This window comes from Octopus sinensis, linkage group LG26 (assembly GCF_006345805.1).
Source record: "Octopus sinensis linkage group LG26, ASM634580v1, whole genome shotgun sequence".
NCBI classification, from domain to species: Eukaryota; Metazoa; Mollusca; class Cephalopoda; order Octopoda; family Octopodidae; genus Octopus; species Octopus sinensis.
Window position 1 is genome coordinate 20,388,493 of NC_043022.1, and position 16,496 is coordinate 20,404,988.

A 16,496-nucleotide genomic window follows, 5' to 3' on the forward strand; every position below is an offset into this window, starting at 1 on the left:
AAAAGCAGATAAAAGGTAAATGAATTTAAACCAAATGAATTCTTACCCCACAACATCGCCATATTTATTCAACCATTCTGCATCAACCGCATATTTTCCCTGAAAAAAAACAGAAAAAGAAAAATGTAATATATATGTGTGTGTATGTGTCGTGTACGTGAGTAAGTGTGTTTGCGTGTTTGTTGTATGTACAGAGTGAGCCAAATGTCACTCACCAAAACATATGACATTTTATTATATAATTACATTATTATTAATACTATTATTATCATTATTATTATTATTATTATTACACTGGTCAACAGCCAATTTTCATCAGGGATATTCTTTAAGAAATATTGTTTAATTCTGTTTGATTATTTATTAAAATTATGTATCTATTTAACTATTATTGTTATTATTGTTGACCTGAGGAGTGACTATACTTTTAAATTGAATTGTTTTGGGATCGATTAGATTTAAATTTAATTGTAATTTGAATTAAAGTTATAGCCTTGAAACGTACATAGTCTTTTTACTTATTATATACTGTTTATTTATTATTATGTACTTTTTGTGATCTACATAAATGTTTTATCATATATTTTATTTTTTCTATATGATATGTTTTATGTCTGTCATTGTTTGAATTACATAATAGTGGTTTTTCTCTAATTCATATGATTATATATTTATATTGTGAAATTTGATTTAATACTAAATAGAATTTTTCCTTGTATTTTTGGAGTCATACTCCCTAATATTATATATATATATATATATATATAGTGACTGGCATCTGTTGCTAGTGGAGCGCTAAGAGTACCATACGAGTGAGATTGTTGCTAGAGCAAGAAGCTGGCCTTCGTGCCAATGGCACGTTAAAAAACATCATTTGTGGCACGTGAAACATTCATGTGAGGTTGTCGCCAGTGCCGCTGGACTGGCTCCTGTGTAGGTGGCACATAAAAAGCACCATTTGGGCATGGCCGTTGCCAGTACCACCAAACTGGCCCTTGTGCCGGTGGCACGTAAAAACACCCACTACACTCTCAGAGTGGTTGGCGTTAGGAAGGGTATCCAGCTGTAGAAACTCTGCCAGAACAGATTGGAGTCTGGTGCAAATCGTCCAACCCATGCTAGCATGGAAAGCAGATATTAAATGATGATGATGATGATGATGATGATATGCATGTATACCGTACTGTCTAAAAACCTTCCCCAACTACACACCATCACCACCACCACCATCACCATCAGATAACCTAGGTTTTGGGGGGTTTTTCTGTTAGTTTTTGTGACAGTCATAATAGATTATCTAATGAAAACAGCTGATACTACCTGATAGGACTTTTACATTTATTGTTGTTGTTGATAAAGTGAACACAACAATTCCACTTGTACCAAGGCTCTCATTCAAATCTACACACATTTTGCATTGTTTTTGTTCCTTATTTCATAATCGTTATCTTATGCTTGTGGTTCACAAAGTGACAAAGCACTTATTTCCACCAAGATCAAGAAATTTAATGAAAACTATAGCAACACCTCCTACCTCCACTTCCTTCACAAGATGACAAGAATACTTTTTTTTTAGATTTTTGGATGGGATATTGTGCTTTCTTTACCTTTTAAGCCTACAGTCAAATTAAGCTTGAACACCCTGAATTTATATCCACTGACCTCTATTGGAAGTCTCCCATGAACATGTCTAAAGGCTTAACGCCATTCCCACCCCTATTTAGGGTTTATCTCCTATGTAAGGTAGTGATCATGTAGCACATAAAAATGATGGTGTAGTGTATGCAGGTTGAAGGCTATTGTTTCTTTATGAATTCTGCTAAATGCGAGCTTTCTTTTCAGGTACATGATGCTGCTGTCCTTCATCCCAGGGTCTCACAAGCCCACACCACCCACACCCTCAGGGTTGGCACACTCACTGTAGGCACACTGGAAGGTAGGTCTGGTGAGATTGCTGAGATGCTTGAACGGAGACGTGTAGATTTGTGCTGCATCCAAGAAGTGAGGTGGAGAAGAGATTCTGCTAGGTTCCTCACTGGCAAAGAACATAAGTATATGATTTTCTGGGTGCTGGGAACACTGACAGGGTCGAGGGGTGGGTATACTTCTTGCAGAGAAATGGGTGGATAAGGTAATCGAGGTAGTCAGAGTCTGCACTGTGGGACTGAACCTAGAACAATGTAGTTGGGAAGCAAACTCCTTACCACACAGCCATGCCTATGCCATGGCAAGAATGCTTTTGATAATAGATCTCAAACATAGAAGACATGCGGCAAAACAATCAACAGCAACAACAGCATGCAATGGCCCAGTGGTTAGGGCAGCGGACTCACGGTCGGAGGATCGTGGTTTCGATTCCCAGACCGGGCGTTGTGTGTGTTTATTGAGTGAAAACACCTAAAGCTCCACGAGGCTCCGGCAGGGGGTGGTGGCGATCCCTGTTGTACTCTTTCGCCCCAACTTTCTCTCACTCTTTCTTCCTGTTTCTTGTCCCTGACTTCCTATGCAACCGCTGAGCCTGGATGCACATTCATCCATCCGTCAATGCTCTTGGTGTCGTGGGGTTGACCTGCTTTCTCTTCTGCGGGTCTTATGAATAGCAAAGGACCACATTTCGAACTTCTCCCATCTTGCGAGCTCTGGGACGAATACCGTTCGCTCAACAGCAACAGCAGCAACAACAACAACTGTATTGAAAGGCAATATTGACAGGATATGCAAATATACTGACCTTGCGTTGAACTTCTTTCAAGCTGCCCCAAGGAAAGGAGGGTTTCGGTCCTGGATATCCAAACTGTTTTAGATAGTTATAGGGCCATTTTTTGAATCTAGGAAAGAATTGTGATAGAGAGTTTAAAAGGTTAAAAGAAACACATTGCTTAATATAAGAGGCACACACACACACACATATTTATTATTGTCTTCTTTAACACAGCAACTTCACAACAGGACGTAACAACCATGGGACTGGGATAACCCTCTTCATTCAGACTTCAAGGACCCTGCAGGGGATTTATTCAATTTCAAGCAACATTGTGTTCTATAGATGCTCTCTCTTCACATGTTCCATTATCTTTTTCAGTCCTATTTGTAAGCTTGGTCCTTATAATTCCCAAAGCTCAAACAACAACAACAGAGACAACACCAACCCTTTTCAATGCCCATAGTCTTTTTATCTCTTAATTCAATCCATCCTGTCTAATTTGCTTCTCTTCTTCTTCTCCTGATATACTGCCATCATCAGGACATACACCATCTTTGATTAACCCTTTGGCATTTGGACCAGTTTTGCCCAACTGAAATTATTCTAACTTGTTTCATGTTCAAACTGGCCAAATCTGGTTTCTCACAACAACCACATCATTGAAATCTTGAAGCTTTGACATAATGCTGGATTAATTCAAAACAATGTAAATAAATACGCATTACATTTGACAGAAGAATCTGAATGCTAAAGGGTTGACTCCTTGCAGAAAGGAAGCAGGAGTGGCTGTGTGGTAAGTAGCTTGCTAACCAACCACATGGTTCCGGGTTCAGTCCCACTGCGTGGCATCTTGGGCAAGTGTCTTCTGCTATAGCCCCGGGCCGACCAATGCCTTGTGAGTGGATTTGGTAGACGGAAACTGAAAGAAGCCCGTCGTATATATGTATATATATATATATATATATGTATGTGTGTGTGTTTGCGTGTCTGTGTTTGTCCCCCTAGCATTGCTTGACAACCGATGCTGGTGTGTTTACGTCCCCGTCACTTAGCGGTTCGCCAAAAAGAGACCGATAGAATAAGTACTGGGCTTACAAATAATAAGTCCCGGGGTCGATTTGCTCGACTAAAGGCGGTGCTCCAGCATGGCCGCAGTCAAATGACTGAAACAAGTAAAAGGGTAAAGAGAGTACTAACGGCATTGAATCACTATGTATGTGAGCAGTGCAATGCCTTGCTCTGTGCAGCACCATATTTTCAAATATGCCACATTAAGAAGAATCTGAAAATACACTGTAAAATTCCTTGTCTGAAAAATTATCTAGTTACTGAATGGCCAAATACCAGGACACACCACAGACTGTCAGTACCAAATCCGTTCGCAAGAGAGTAAACAATATTTTTTTCCTCTTTATTCACAACCATATCTGGATTTATCCACAAATTTTCAGTTAGAGGGCTCACACTTTCTATGGTCATTCAAAACCGTCCAAGGGTGGTCGTGCACATCTTTACATTTCCCTAGTCACCCTGCAAAGCCATTAAAAAATCAACAGAAGTGACTTTTTGGCGAATTTTCTATCCAAAACCCGAAACTTGATATGCCAATTGAAAGCTTGCTAGCTGTATGTGATTAGTCGGAGATTTGGACAGTACTCGTGTATATGTGCGCATGCACGCAGCTGTAGTAGTAGTAGTAGTAGTAGTAGTTATTGTAGTGGTAGTAGTAGACTGCTGGTTTGTATTGAATAATTTTATTTCTTGTTTGTACAGGAAAACTAATGCATGTGTGTGTGTGTGAGTGCGTGAGAGAGAGAGAGTGTGTGTGTGTTTATGTGTGAATGTATGCATGTGTATGTATGTGTGTCTGTGCATGTGTGTGTTTGTGTGTGCTGGGGTGTTATGTGTTGGCAATAAGTTATATTTAGAAGCCATGGAAACCACAACTCACAGTCTCTTTCATCTCAAGTGACCCAGACGTGCTTTTGCATTTGTGAAACTAGTAATAATGCAGACCTCAAAAAGAATCCACAAAACACATACACACAGACACACACATATATAGTCAGCTTAAACATGCATATACATACATTATATAGTGTACCTAATATATTTTATCTCTTCAAAAATAATGGAGTATATATTTCAAGTGTGGTTTGACTGGTATTTTTCACAGGTCAAGGTGTAAAATTCAGAGACCTCATTTTTTGGGTCATAACTTGTGTTTTGTTACAAAATTTGCATATCACTCCCACCAAGCCCCGCCCACACATCTCTCTCCCTCCTGCTACTTCCTTCTTTCATTCTTTCTCTCTCTCTCCTTCCAATCCTCTGTACGAACCTCTGTGGCAATGCAAAACAATGACAATGCAATTTGTTTTGATGGAACTGAAAAGGTTAGTGAATTCAATTAACCCAACTCAGACGGTATTTTATTTATATCATACATAGATAAGCTGTAATGACATTGCAAAAATTTTCCAGAGATACATTCTGCATAGAAAATATACATAGGCGCAGGAGTGGCTGTGTGGTAAGTAGCTTGCTAACCAACTACATGGTTCCGGGTTCAGTCCCACTGCGTGGCATCTTGGGCAAGTGTCTTCTGCTATAGCCCCAGGCCAACCAATGCCTTGTGAGTGGATTTGGTAGACGGAAACTGAAAGAAGCCTGTCGTATATATGTATATATATGTATATGTATGTGTGTGTTTGTGTGTCTGTGTTTGTCCCCCTAGCATTGCTTGACAACCGATGCTGGTGTGTTTACGTCCCCCGTCACTTAGCGGTTCAGCAAAAGAGACCGATAGAATAAGTACTGGGCTTACAAAGGATAAGTCCCGGGGTCGATTTGCTCGACTAAAGGCGGTGCTCCAGCATGGCCGCAGTCAAAGTGACTGAAACAAGTAAAAGAGTAAAAAGAGTAAAAGAGAGTTAAGCACAGGCTAGCATCTGTAACCCAATAGCATCTAGACCACTCTGTCGAATGTAATGCATATTTATTCACATTGTTTTGAATTAATCATGCATTATATAAGTAACTATGAGATTTCAATGATGTAGCAGTTTATCATTAAAATGACATTATAGGGCAGGCGTGAGAGGTCTGATCTGGTCACTTTGAACGTAAAACAAGTAAAATGCTTTGAGATGGATATGGCTGGGTTCACCTTTTAGCATTCTGATTATTCTGTCAAATGTAATATTCATCATTGTTTTGAATTAATGATATTAATTGAATTAATTGTTTTGAATTATGATATTAATTGAATTAATTGTTTTGAATTAATGATATTAATTGAATTAATTGTTTTGAATTAATGATATTAATTGAATTAATTATTTTGAATTAATGATATTAATTGAATTAATTGTTTTGAATTAATGATATTAATTGAATTAATTGTTTTGAATTAATGATATTAATTGAATTAATTGTTTTGAATTAATGATATTAATTGAATTAATTGTTTTGAATTAATGATATTAATTGAATTAATTGTTTTGAATTAATGATATTAATTGAATTAATTGTTTTGAATTAATGATATTAATTAAATTAATTGTTTTGAATTAATGATACTAATTGAATTAATTGTTTTGAATTAATGATATTAATTGAATTAACTGTTTTGAATTAATGATATTAATTGAATTAATTGTTTTGAATTAATGATATTAATTGATACGAGTGAGATCGTTGCCAGAGCAACAAGCTGGCCTTTGTGCCGATGGCACGTTAAACACACCATTCGAGCATGATCGTTACCGTGTCGCCTTACTAGCACTTGTGCTGGTGGCATGTGAAAGATTAATTTTGAGGATCTGATCAAAGATTTTGCAATTCAAAAAAGTAGGAGGAAACTTTTCAAATACAAATAAAGTGGAAGTATACAAAAATAAACATTATTTTCCCGTCTTACTGTTTTGATTCATTTTTAAAAATAAAATTTTATTTTATGGTTTGAATTACATAATCTTTTATGGGGGCACCAAAATCTTTTAAGTGCTTAGGGCCTCAATGGGTCTTAATCTGGCCATGACTGCATGGCAACCTTACTGGTGCTGGTGGTAAGAAGAAAAAGCACACAGTACACACTGTAAATTGAAGGCACATGGCCTAATGGTTAGGTTGTTGTAATTACAATTGAAAGATTGTGGTTTCAAATCCCAGAGTGGGCAATGTGTTTTATTCTTCAGCAAAACATATCTTTCCACATTGCTGTAAATGAGTAACCTTCAGATGAACCATAATCCCATTTAAGGGCATTGTAAGGGGCCTCAGTCACTAATGAACCCAAGGAAACCAGCTAACTGGCCTGCTGAGTCTGAAGACTCAAAGCACAATTCACTTAACAAGCAGTAAAGTGGTTGGTTTAGGAAGGCCATCCAGCTGTAGAAACCATTCCAAAGCAGACAGTGAATCTCAAGCAGTCTTTGAGTGGACCCATCACATCCTATGTTCCATGCCAGCATTAGACATTAAATGATGATGATGATGATGAGGAGGAGGAGGAGAAGGAAGAAGGCAAGCTGGTTAAGTTAGCAAGAATGAAACAAGATCTGAGGGTAACTTCTATGTGGTCCTTGACCTACAAAAAGTAACAGTTAAATCCCTTTCAAATCAAATCATGATGATGATGCTTGTCCATCCTGTTAGCAAAGGACAAAGCGAATGTTCCACCTTGGGATCAAGTCCTACTTTGTCACCGTTTCACCTCACTCAAGTCACTAATTCATTTCAGCGATAATGTATCCATGGCGCCATCATTGTCAGTGTCATCGTAGTCATGGTGGGAGGAAGGGACATACCGTTTTCTCTTGTTCTTTTTATCCCACTCCACCCCCACTCACCTTCTTATCGTATCTGCTATCTATAACAGCTAACCCCACAACCTCACTCTCCACAAGCTGATAAACATTTCAAACAACTAGTCTCTCTTTATCATACACTAATGCTAATGCTATGATGGACCTCCGTAATGCTATAATGGACCGTGAAGTCTGGCGTAGCATGGTAAATTCCATTGTCTCGACCACGGTCGAACAATGATGATTATCATACACTCACACATCTTATATATATTATATCACATTATGTATATATATATATATATATATATATAAAGATATATCTTTCATCACCAAACCAGTATGTGTGTGTATATATATATCACGATCACGAGACCGACCAGAGCATCAGATGTTGTTACACATCGCTGGTCACAATGCGTTCGCATTGTTTTAGCCTTCGAATGACGCCACCCCGCTGGGTAAGTGAGCAGGCCAACAGAGGGAAGAGTGGGAGAAAGAGTGGTGAAAGAGTACAACAGGGATCACCACCCCATGCCAGAGCCTCGTGGAGCTTTTTAGGTGTTTTCGCTCAGTAAACACTCACAACGCCCAGTCTGGGAATTGAAACCGCGATCCTATGACCGTGAGTCCGCAGCCCTAATCATTGGGCCATTGCGCCTCCACGTGTGTATGTATATATATATATATATATATATATATATATATATATACGTGTGTATATATATATATATATATATATACACACATGTGTGTATATATATATACACACATCTTTGGTGATAAAAACATGAAAAGTAGAACTTAAAACATGAAGATAGGTACATTTCTTAATCAATATGTTAACATAAGATTTCGCCAAGGTCGACTTTGCCTTTCATCCTTTCAGGGTCAATAAATTAAGTACCAGATGCATACTGGGGTAAATCTAATCAACTGGCCCCCACCTCAAAAAAAATTTTTGGCCTTGTGCCTAGAGTAGGAAAGAATATTTTAGCAGAAGCAGCAGTGTGACTCAAGGGCCAAGAGTTTCATGTATTGACACTTACCAATGCACAAAACTCTCTGCCTTTCAGCTGCTCTGCTGTTTCCATGAAAGATTTATAAAATATTTATTCTTTCATTCTTTTACTTGTTTCAGTCATTTGACTGGAGCCAAGCTGGAGCACCACCTTGCAGGATTTTAGTCGAACAAATTGACCCCAGGACTTATTTATTAAGCCTAGCACTTATTTTATCAGTATGTTTTTGCTGAACCACTAAGTTACAAGGGCATAAACACATCAACATCAGTTGCCAAGCACTGACGGTGGAACAAACAGACACAAAAACACACACATATATACGACGGGCTTCTTTCAGTTTCTGTCAACCAAATCCACTCACAAGACTTTGGTTGGACTAAAGCTATAGTAGAAGACATTTGCTGAAGGTGCCATGGGATTGAACCCAGAACTATGTGGTTGGGAAGCAAGCTTCTTACCATGCAATGGTGATGCCCCAGCCAGGTCAAGTGTTTCGGGTTAATGACTCAAACATGTAAAAGATATATATAAACACACATGCATGCATATATATATATATATATATATATCGTCCAGACTGCTCATTCTTTCTTTTTGGGTCTGACCGTGGTCCGTGCAACGTTGATATTCTTCCATGTTTGTGAAATTTTTGTATCTCTGCTGTAAGGTTTCATTTCCACATGCACCAGCTTAATTCAATTCGTCCTGTTTTTGTATACATTCGCTGCTTTCTTCCAAGAAATCTAATGCTCTTAGCTTAGTTTTTCCTTGGGGGCTGGCCAGATTGGGGCAACCTCAAAAATAATCAGCCGAAATTGTGAGGATAATCTGGTTCTTGATTGAAGATAGAAAACTTTGAATGACCCGTCCTTGTTTTTTTTTGGGTCAACCTTGTCATGCTGAATCTCCATGAGAACCATGTTAAGTGTATGTGTGTCTGTGGAATACTCAGCCAGCCATTTGGACCTTAATTTCACAAGCAAGATGTTCGATTGATCAGATCAACTGGAACACCTGTCATCGTAATTGACAGTAACAGCATGCACATAAAATGTGAAATCGTAAAGTGCAAGAATGCAGGTGTGTATGTCTGTGCATTTGTACAAATATTCACAATAGGACTGTACTAGACTGGGCTTAACTCTGTCATGGCCCCATGACTCATAAGGCAAGTGCTTAACTAGGTTTCCTTGGCGTGTACGTGATTGATTTGACTTAATTCTCAATCCCTTTGAAGGGGACACCGGTCCATCATAGAGTGAACTTCCCAGATATTACTGGAACTCATTAACAGTTGAGTGGAGTGGAGCAACGTGATATGAAGCTTTTTTTCTCAAAAACACAACTCACCACTCAGTCTGGGGATTGAAACCGTGATATTACGATCATGAATGCAACACCCATAGCCACTAGGCCACGCCTTCATACAGTACAGAAATAGGCACAATATATACATAAATGAACCACTGAGATCAACTTTGCCTTTCATCCTTTTGGAGTCTTAACCTAGAGCACTGGTGGTGATGGTGGGGGGGGCAGTAGAGCGGTGGTGGTGGGGGCAGTAGAGCGGTGGTGGGGGGGGCAGTATAGCACTGGTGGTGGGGGGGGCAGTAGAACACTGGTGGTGGTGGTGGGGTAATGTAATCAATTTACCCACTCCCTGAAAAGGTTGGCTTTCTGTCAGATTTTGTAACCAATATGTACATAAATGTTGTTTTGCATTTTCATGAACACTTGGGATGCAAACATACTTCTAGATATAAATAGGTCGACACATACAGTTAGGCTGACACACAAGTGTCTGTGCATATCTTCAATTTCTTATGTATTTATATGTGCATATCTGTGCATTAATGGCCAACATTGATACATAATACACTGTGTAACACAGTTATTGTCCTTTGGTACGAATTACTCTTTACTCTTTTACTTGTTTCAGTCATTTGACTGTGGCCATGCTGGAGCACCGCCTTTTAGTCGAGCAAATCGACCCCGGGACTTATTCTTTGTAAGCCCAGTACTTATTCTATCGGTCTCTTTTGCCGAACCGCTAAGTAACGGGGACATAAACATACCAGCATCGGTTGTCAAGCGATGTTGGGGGGGACAAACACAGATACACAAACACACGCACCACACATATATATACATATATATATATATATATATATATATATATATATATATACAACAGGCTTCTTTCAGTTTCCATCTACCAAATCCACTCACAAGGCTTTGGTCGGCCCGAGGCTATAGTAGAAGACACTTGCCCAAGGTGCCACGCAGTGGGTCTGAACCTGGAACCGTGTGGTTGGTAAGCAAGCTACTTACCACACAGCCACTCCTATGCCTATTTGTTATTTTCTATTTGAAAAATAGCTAATATTTCCTTCAAACTTTGCTTTTGTTACATTTATTCAAACCCCAAGGAATCCCTTTCAACACATGGCTATTATGCTCCCCACCTACTCTTGCTCATGATCAGAGATGCACATATTGACAGTCACTAAGGGACATGCTCAAAGATCAAGCAACTGACAAGCAAATCTGTAGTATTGTGCAGAATATTTGCTATAATGATATTTCTGCTTCAGTAACTCAGCACTGAATCTTTCTGAAATGTAACAGAAAATTAGTCAGTTTCAAAACATTGACGTCCAGGTCACAGAAGCAAAGTTTGAAGGGAGTAATAGTTATTTCCTTTGATTTCTAGACAAGAGTAAATAGGAAATAGCACTTAGTAGAAAAAGACAAAAAAAATTTTTTAATTGAAAGTTTGTTACACAGTGTTATATGACATATCGGGTACAATATATATGCATACATACATATATACACACCTACATACATACACAGTAGAAGTTAACCCATGAGTAAGACCATTTCCTTAAAACTAGAAAGTCTGTGCAGATGTTCTGAGAATCCAAGAAATTCCTTGGTGTGAGTTTCTTTTGAGTGAATAAAGTGTTGCACAGTACAGAATCCACTTTCCAGAGCTATCAGCTACAAAATCATTGGCACAACCGAGGTTAAAATGACCAGGAACAAACTGCACCATTTTTCTTTAAAAACAAGTTTGTTTTCTTCTAGAAGGGAAGTTCTAACCAGCACCAGTGGTCCTTCACTTTCAGTGGTTCACATGCTAGTTAAGCCATAGCTGGGATCCTAACAGGCACTATCGCTTGGGGTTAAATTGGTTTTGCTTTGCATGTGTTTATATATATAAACGGCAAAATGTCTGTCTGCCTGTGTACTTTATACAAATCCACAATTTTTCAGTTAGAGGGCTCGCACTTTCTACAGTCATTCAAAACCGTCCAAGGGTGGTTGTGCACATCTTTACATTTCCCCTGTCACCCCGCAAAGCCATTAAAAAATCAATAGAAGTGACTTTTTTGTGAATTTTCTATCCAAAACCCAATCAAAATGCCTGAAACTTGATACGCCAATTGAGTACCAGCTAGCTGTATGTGATTGGTCGGAGATTTGGACAGTACTTGCATGTATGTGTGCACGCATGCAGCTGTATATGTATGTATACAGGTGGCACATAAAAAGCACCATTTGGGCGTGGCTGTTGCCAGTACCACCAAACTGTCCCTCATGCCAGTGGCATGTAAAAGCACCCACTACACTCTCGGAGTGGTTGGCATTAGGAAGGGCATCCAGCTGTAGAAACTCTGCCAGATCAGATCGGAGTCTGGTTCGCGAGACCTCAGTCAAATCGCCCAACCCATGCTAGCATGGAAAGCAGGCGTAAAATGATGATGATGATGATGATGTATGTATGTATACACATACACACACACAAGACAGGCTTCTTTCAGTTTCTGTCAAGCAAACTTCACTCAGCAAGGATTTGATAGGCTCGGAGCTATAACAGAAGACACTTGCTGAAGGTACCATGCAGTGGGACTGAAGCAAGGACTACATTGTGGGGAAACAAGCTTCTTAACAATACTACCACACCTTATTTCATCATCATCATCATCATCGTTTAGCGTCCGTTTTCCATGCTAGCATGGGTTGGACGGTTCAACTGGGGTCTGGGAAGCCAGAAGGCTTCATCAGGCCCAGTCAAATCTGGCAGTGTTTCTACGGCTGGATGCCCTTCCTAACGCCAACCACTCCGTGAGTGTAGTGGGTGCTTTTTACGTGCCACCCGCACAGGTGCCAGACAGAGCTGGCAAACGGTCACGAACGGATGGTGCTTTTTATGTGCCAGGCGAGGCTGGCAACGGACACGAACGGATGGTGCTTTTTACGTGCCACCGGCACGATTTTATTTATATTTTTTTACCTATATCTACTAAATCAGAACTGGCTTGAAGCTTAACAACATCAACAACATAAATAAACAATAACAGTCACAACAAACAAACATTGAATTCTATATTGTAATAATTACGAGGGGTCGCTGAAAAGTTCCTGGCCTTAATGATGTCATGAAAGGGTTGGTGGGAAGCCCAACATTCCGAGTTCTTTCACAGGACTTAAGAAAACTGAAGGACCACTGCAATAAGTGTGTGAATCTGAGAAGGGAATATGTTGAATAAAATCATAATTAATTGATCCTCCTGTATTTTCTTTTACCCAAAGGCAGCAACTTTTCAGCACCCTCTTGCATATGACAATAGAAGTAAAGAGAATAGGCCACCCACATAAGTTGGATTGTCTCCATTCTGGCGAGTTTTTCAATTTTTTTTCACTACAGTCCAAGAAATGATAGTGGGTGGGGGATAGTTTTTTGACACTGCCATGACACTGCATCCTTTAAGGCCCTCATGCTTTCCGAAATCCGTCGAAACTGCACCTGATTATATATGCACTTTAGATGAGTTGTAGTGCACCTGAGTACTGTACACAATGTTTATTATTATTATTATTAAAATTATTTTGAAAATTTATCATTCCCCCGTCCTGTCACCTCCAGACTGATTTTGGCTAATTTTTTTGGCACTCCACACTTGAAAATCGTGGGAGAAGCCTATTCAGTAAAACAAATAAATAAATTGAAAACATAATCAAACGAAAAGGTGATTTAAGGGAGATTTAGCTGTTGTTTCTAACACATCGCATGACCACGATATCATTTTCGTTTCTTTTTCATTCTGATGAGTATTAATGTTTTATATTTTGGTTCCCATGGTTTTTAAGTGCATAATGCAACAAAATAAGCCAAGGTCGGTTTGGAAGGGTGATGAAGTGGGGGGTGTAAAAAAACACAGACAATATTTCGTGTTTGTTCTTCTGTGTGTGTCTGTTCTGTTTTTATGTGTTGTGGAATGCAAATATAACGAAATTATGCCAACATAGTCGCATTTTAAACTTGAAGGAAAAAAGCTCGCACAGCCCATTAATTTTCTCTTTGCCATTTCGATACGTTAACTGATAGCTGACAAGGCAACAGGTACTCAAAGAAACTACCGAGTTCTATGTTATGATTTTTCGAGTCAAAGCGAAAGATTGCCAAAAACCATATATTTACAAAAAAATTATTCTTTCTATACAAAACTGCCCGGATCCTTTCACTTTGACCAGCAGATTTTAAAAATGCAAGAAATTTAACAATAAATAGCTTACAAACTACAGAATTTTCTCAAGAAAGCCAAGAGAAAAAGATGTTTTATGTAACACATTATACCAGTATACCAGTGGGATCTTTTCATTTGTGAGGCCACGAGTGGACTCAAATTGTTTGGTTAAGTAGGAAAAATCTGAAAAAACAGGCCTTGGAAATTAAAAGATCCTACCAGTATTTATTTACAAAGAAATTATTTTAAAAATCTGCCGGTCAAAGTGAAAAGATCCAACTGCCCCACCCTGTCACTTCCATAGACTTGGTGGAAGAACAAATGGGGAAAATCTCCATGAAAACCAAGAAAATCCATCTTATGTGATCGTCCTGATCCGAAACTCCGCCGAGAAGAGAATGAAAAGTAATCTGTGTACTCACGTATAAATGATCCCTAAAACTACGAGGGATATGAGGAGATATATCGAGGGTTCAGTGAACGACAGAAGGTCTATCATGACGAACTGGAAGTCTAGGTTTTCGCTTCGAGACAGAAAGAGTTACGTTAAATACAGCAACAGCCGAACAGATTTGTCAACGTCTGTGACAAATGAGATTGTTGCTTGGCCGGTTTGTCTTCGGAAAGATATACAAATACAGAGCAAATGAAGCGTAAGAGGAGGGGGAGGAGGAACCGAAATTGAAGAGGGTGGAGGGAGAAGATGAGGAGAAGAAGCGGAGGAGGAGGAGTGAAGTGAAAAAGTAGGGAGAGAAGGGAGAGGAAAAGAGAGTAAAGAGAAGAAGCAGTAGAAGAAGGCGAGGACGTGGGAGAGAAGGAGTAAAGTGAGGAAGAAGAGGGAGAGGGACAGTTAAATGAAGAAGAAGTGGAGGAGAGTAAAATAAAGAAGAGAAGGGAGAAAAGGATAGTTAACTGAAGGATAGAGGGAGTAAAGTGAGGAAGAAGGGGAGAGGGGCAGTTAAATGAAGAAGAAGCGGAGGAGGGAAGTGAAGTAAAGAAGAGAAGGGAGAAAGGGACAGTTAAATGAAGGAGAGAGGGAGTAAAGTGAAAAACGAAGTGGCAGAGAGGAGGAGAGAGGGAGTAAAGTAAAGCAGACGACGAAGGGGAGGAGAAAAAACGGAATAAGCGAAGAAGAGTAAAGTAAAAAAAGAGAAGGGAGAAAGGGACAGTTAAATGAAGGAGAGAGGGAGTAAAGTGAAAAACGAAGTGGCAGAGAGGAGGAGAGAGGGAGTAAAGTAAAGCAGACGACGAAGGGGAGGAGAAAAACGGAATAAGCGAAGAAGAGTAAAGTAAAAAAGAGAAGGGAGAAAGGGACAGTTAAATGAAGGAGAGAGAGAGTAAAGTGAAAAAGGAGGTGGCAGAGAGGAGGATAGAGGGAGTAAAGTAAAGCAGACGACGAAGGGGAGGAGAAAAAACGGAATAAGCGAAGAAGGGGAGGCGGAACAATATATGGTGCAATGGTTATTATCATTATTTTGTGGGTGTCGCTCTTGTTGTTGTTGTTGGTGGAGGTGGTGGATTTACGACGAAATGTCACGCAGACACGCATATTTGGTGATGGTGGTGGTGGTGGTGGTGACTATCAAGGTGGTGTCTATGATGGTGGTGGTAATGAGGGTTATGGTAGCGGTGGTAGTAGCGATATTGATAACGGGAGTTGGGGGGGTCATGGTGGTAGAAAGAATAGCGGCGAGGGTAAAGGTAATAGTGATATTGATAGAAGTGTTGATGATGGTGGTAGTGGTAGTGGCGGCGGCGTGGTTGTGATAGTGTTAGGATAGGATAGTGTTGTGATAGGAGGTGGTTGTGATAGTGTTATTGATAACAGCGGTGATGTGGTTGTTGTTGTTGATGGTGGTGGTGATGGTGATGGTAGCAATGTTGATAGTGTAACACCTATCACAAGAGGTGATAGGTGTTACATCGCTTTAATATTATGAATTAGGAAATGGAAAATTATCGTAAGCAATCAGAACTGAAAATTTGAACAAAGTAAAGGAAAGCTTAAAAAGAATAAAAGTAGAATGTAAAAACTTTAGCCGTGTGGTAAGCAGCTTACTTCCCAACCACATGGTTCCGGGTTTAGTCCCAATGCGTAGCACCTTGGGCAGGTGTCTTCTACTATAGACTCGGGGGCGATCTTTCGTCTCTAGTAGACCTTTCCGTCGATTTCCGTAAAAAAAGTTTTTTTTTTTTTTACATATGGGCTTGCGGGAACTTTTGAAGTAATATACATACATATACACATACACCGAGTAAAAAATTTCAGTTATCTCTCTCTTTCACACATTACTCTGTCTCTTCACACATACTAACAGAAGCACTTCACTTACACAACATACTGTCTGTCTTCCACACCCCATCAAACACACACACACACACATGTACATCAATGCTTCCCATGCACGGTAACTTCAAAAGA

At 39.4% G+C, this 16,496-nt stretch overlaps 1 protein-coding gene across 1 annotated transcript in view; it reads right to left on the reverse strand.

Moving 5' to 3' along the window:
• LOC115224815 (cytochrome P450 3A14) overlaps nucleotides 1-14,714 on the reverse strand; it is a 38,996-nt gene extending 24,282 nt beyond the window's left edge. The window contains exons 1-3 of the mRNA XM_029795741.2: nucleotides 14,497-14,714; nucleotides 2,732-2,828; nucleotides 47-99 (exon numbers count right to left, since the gene is read on the reverse strand). Coding sequence (XP_029651601.1) covers nucleotides 47-99; nucleotides 2,732-2,828; nucleotides 14,497-14,573 — 227 coding nt within the window. The 5' untranslated portion in view covers nucleotides 14,574-14,714. The remainder of the gene's footprint in view (nucleotides 1-46; nucleotides 100-2,731; nucleotides 2,829-14,496) is intronic.
• Nucleotides 14,715-16,496: the final 1,782 nt, after the last annotated feature.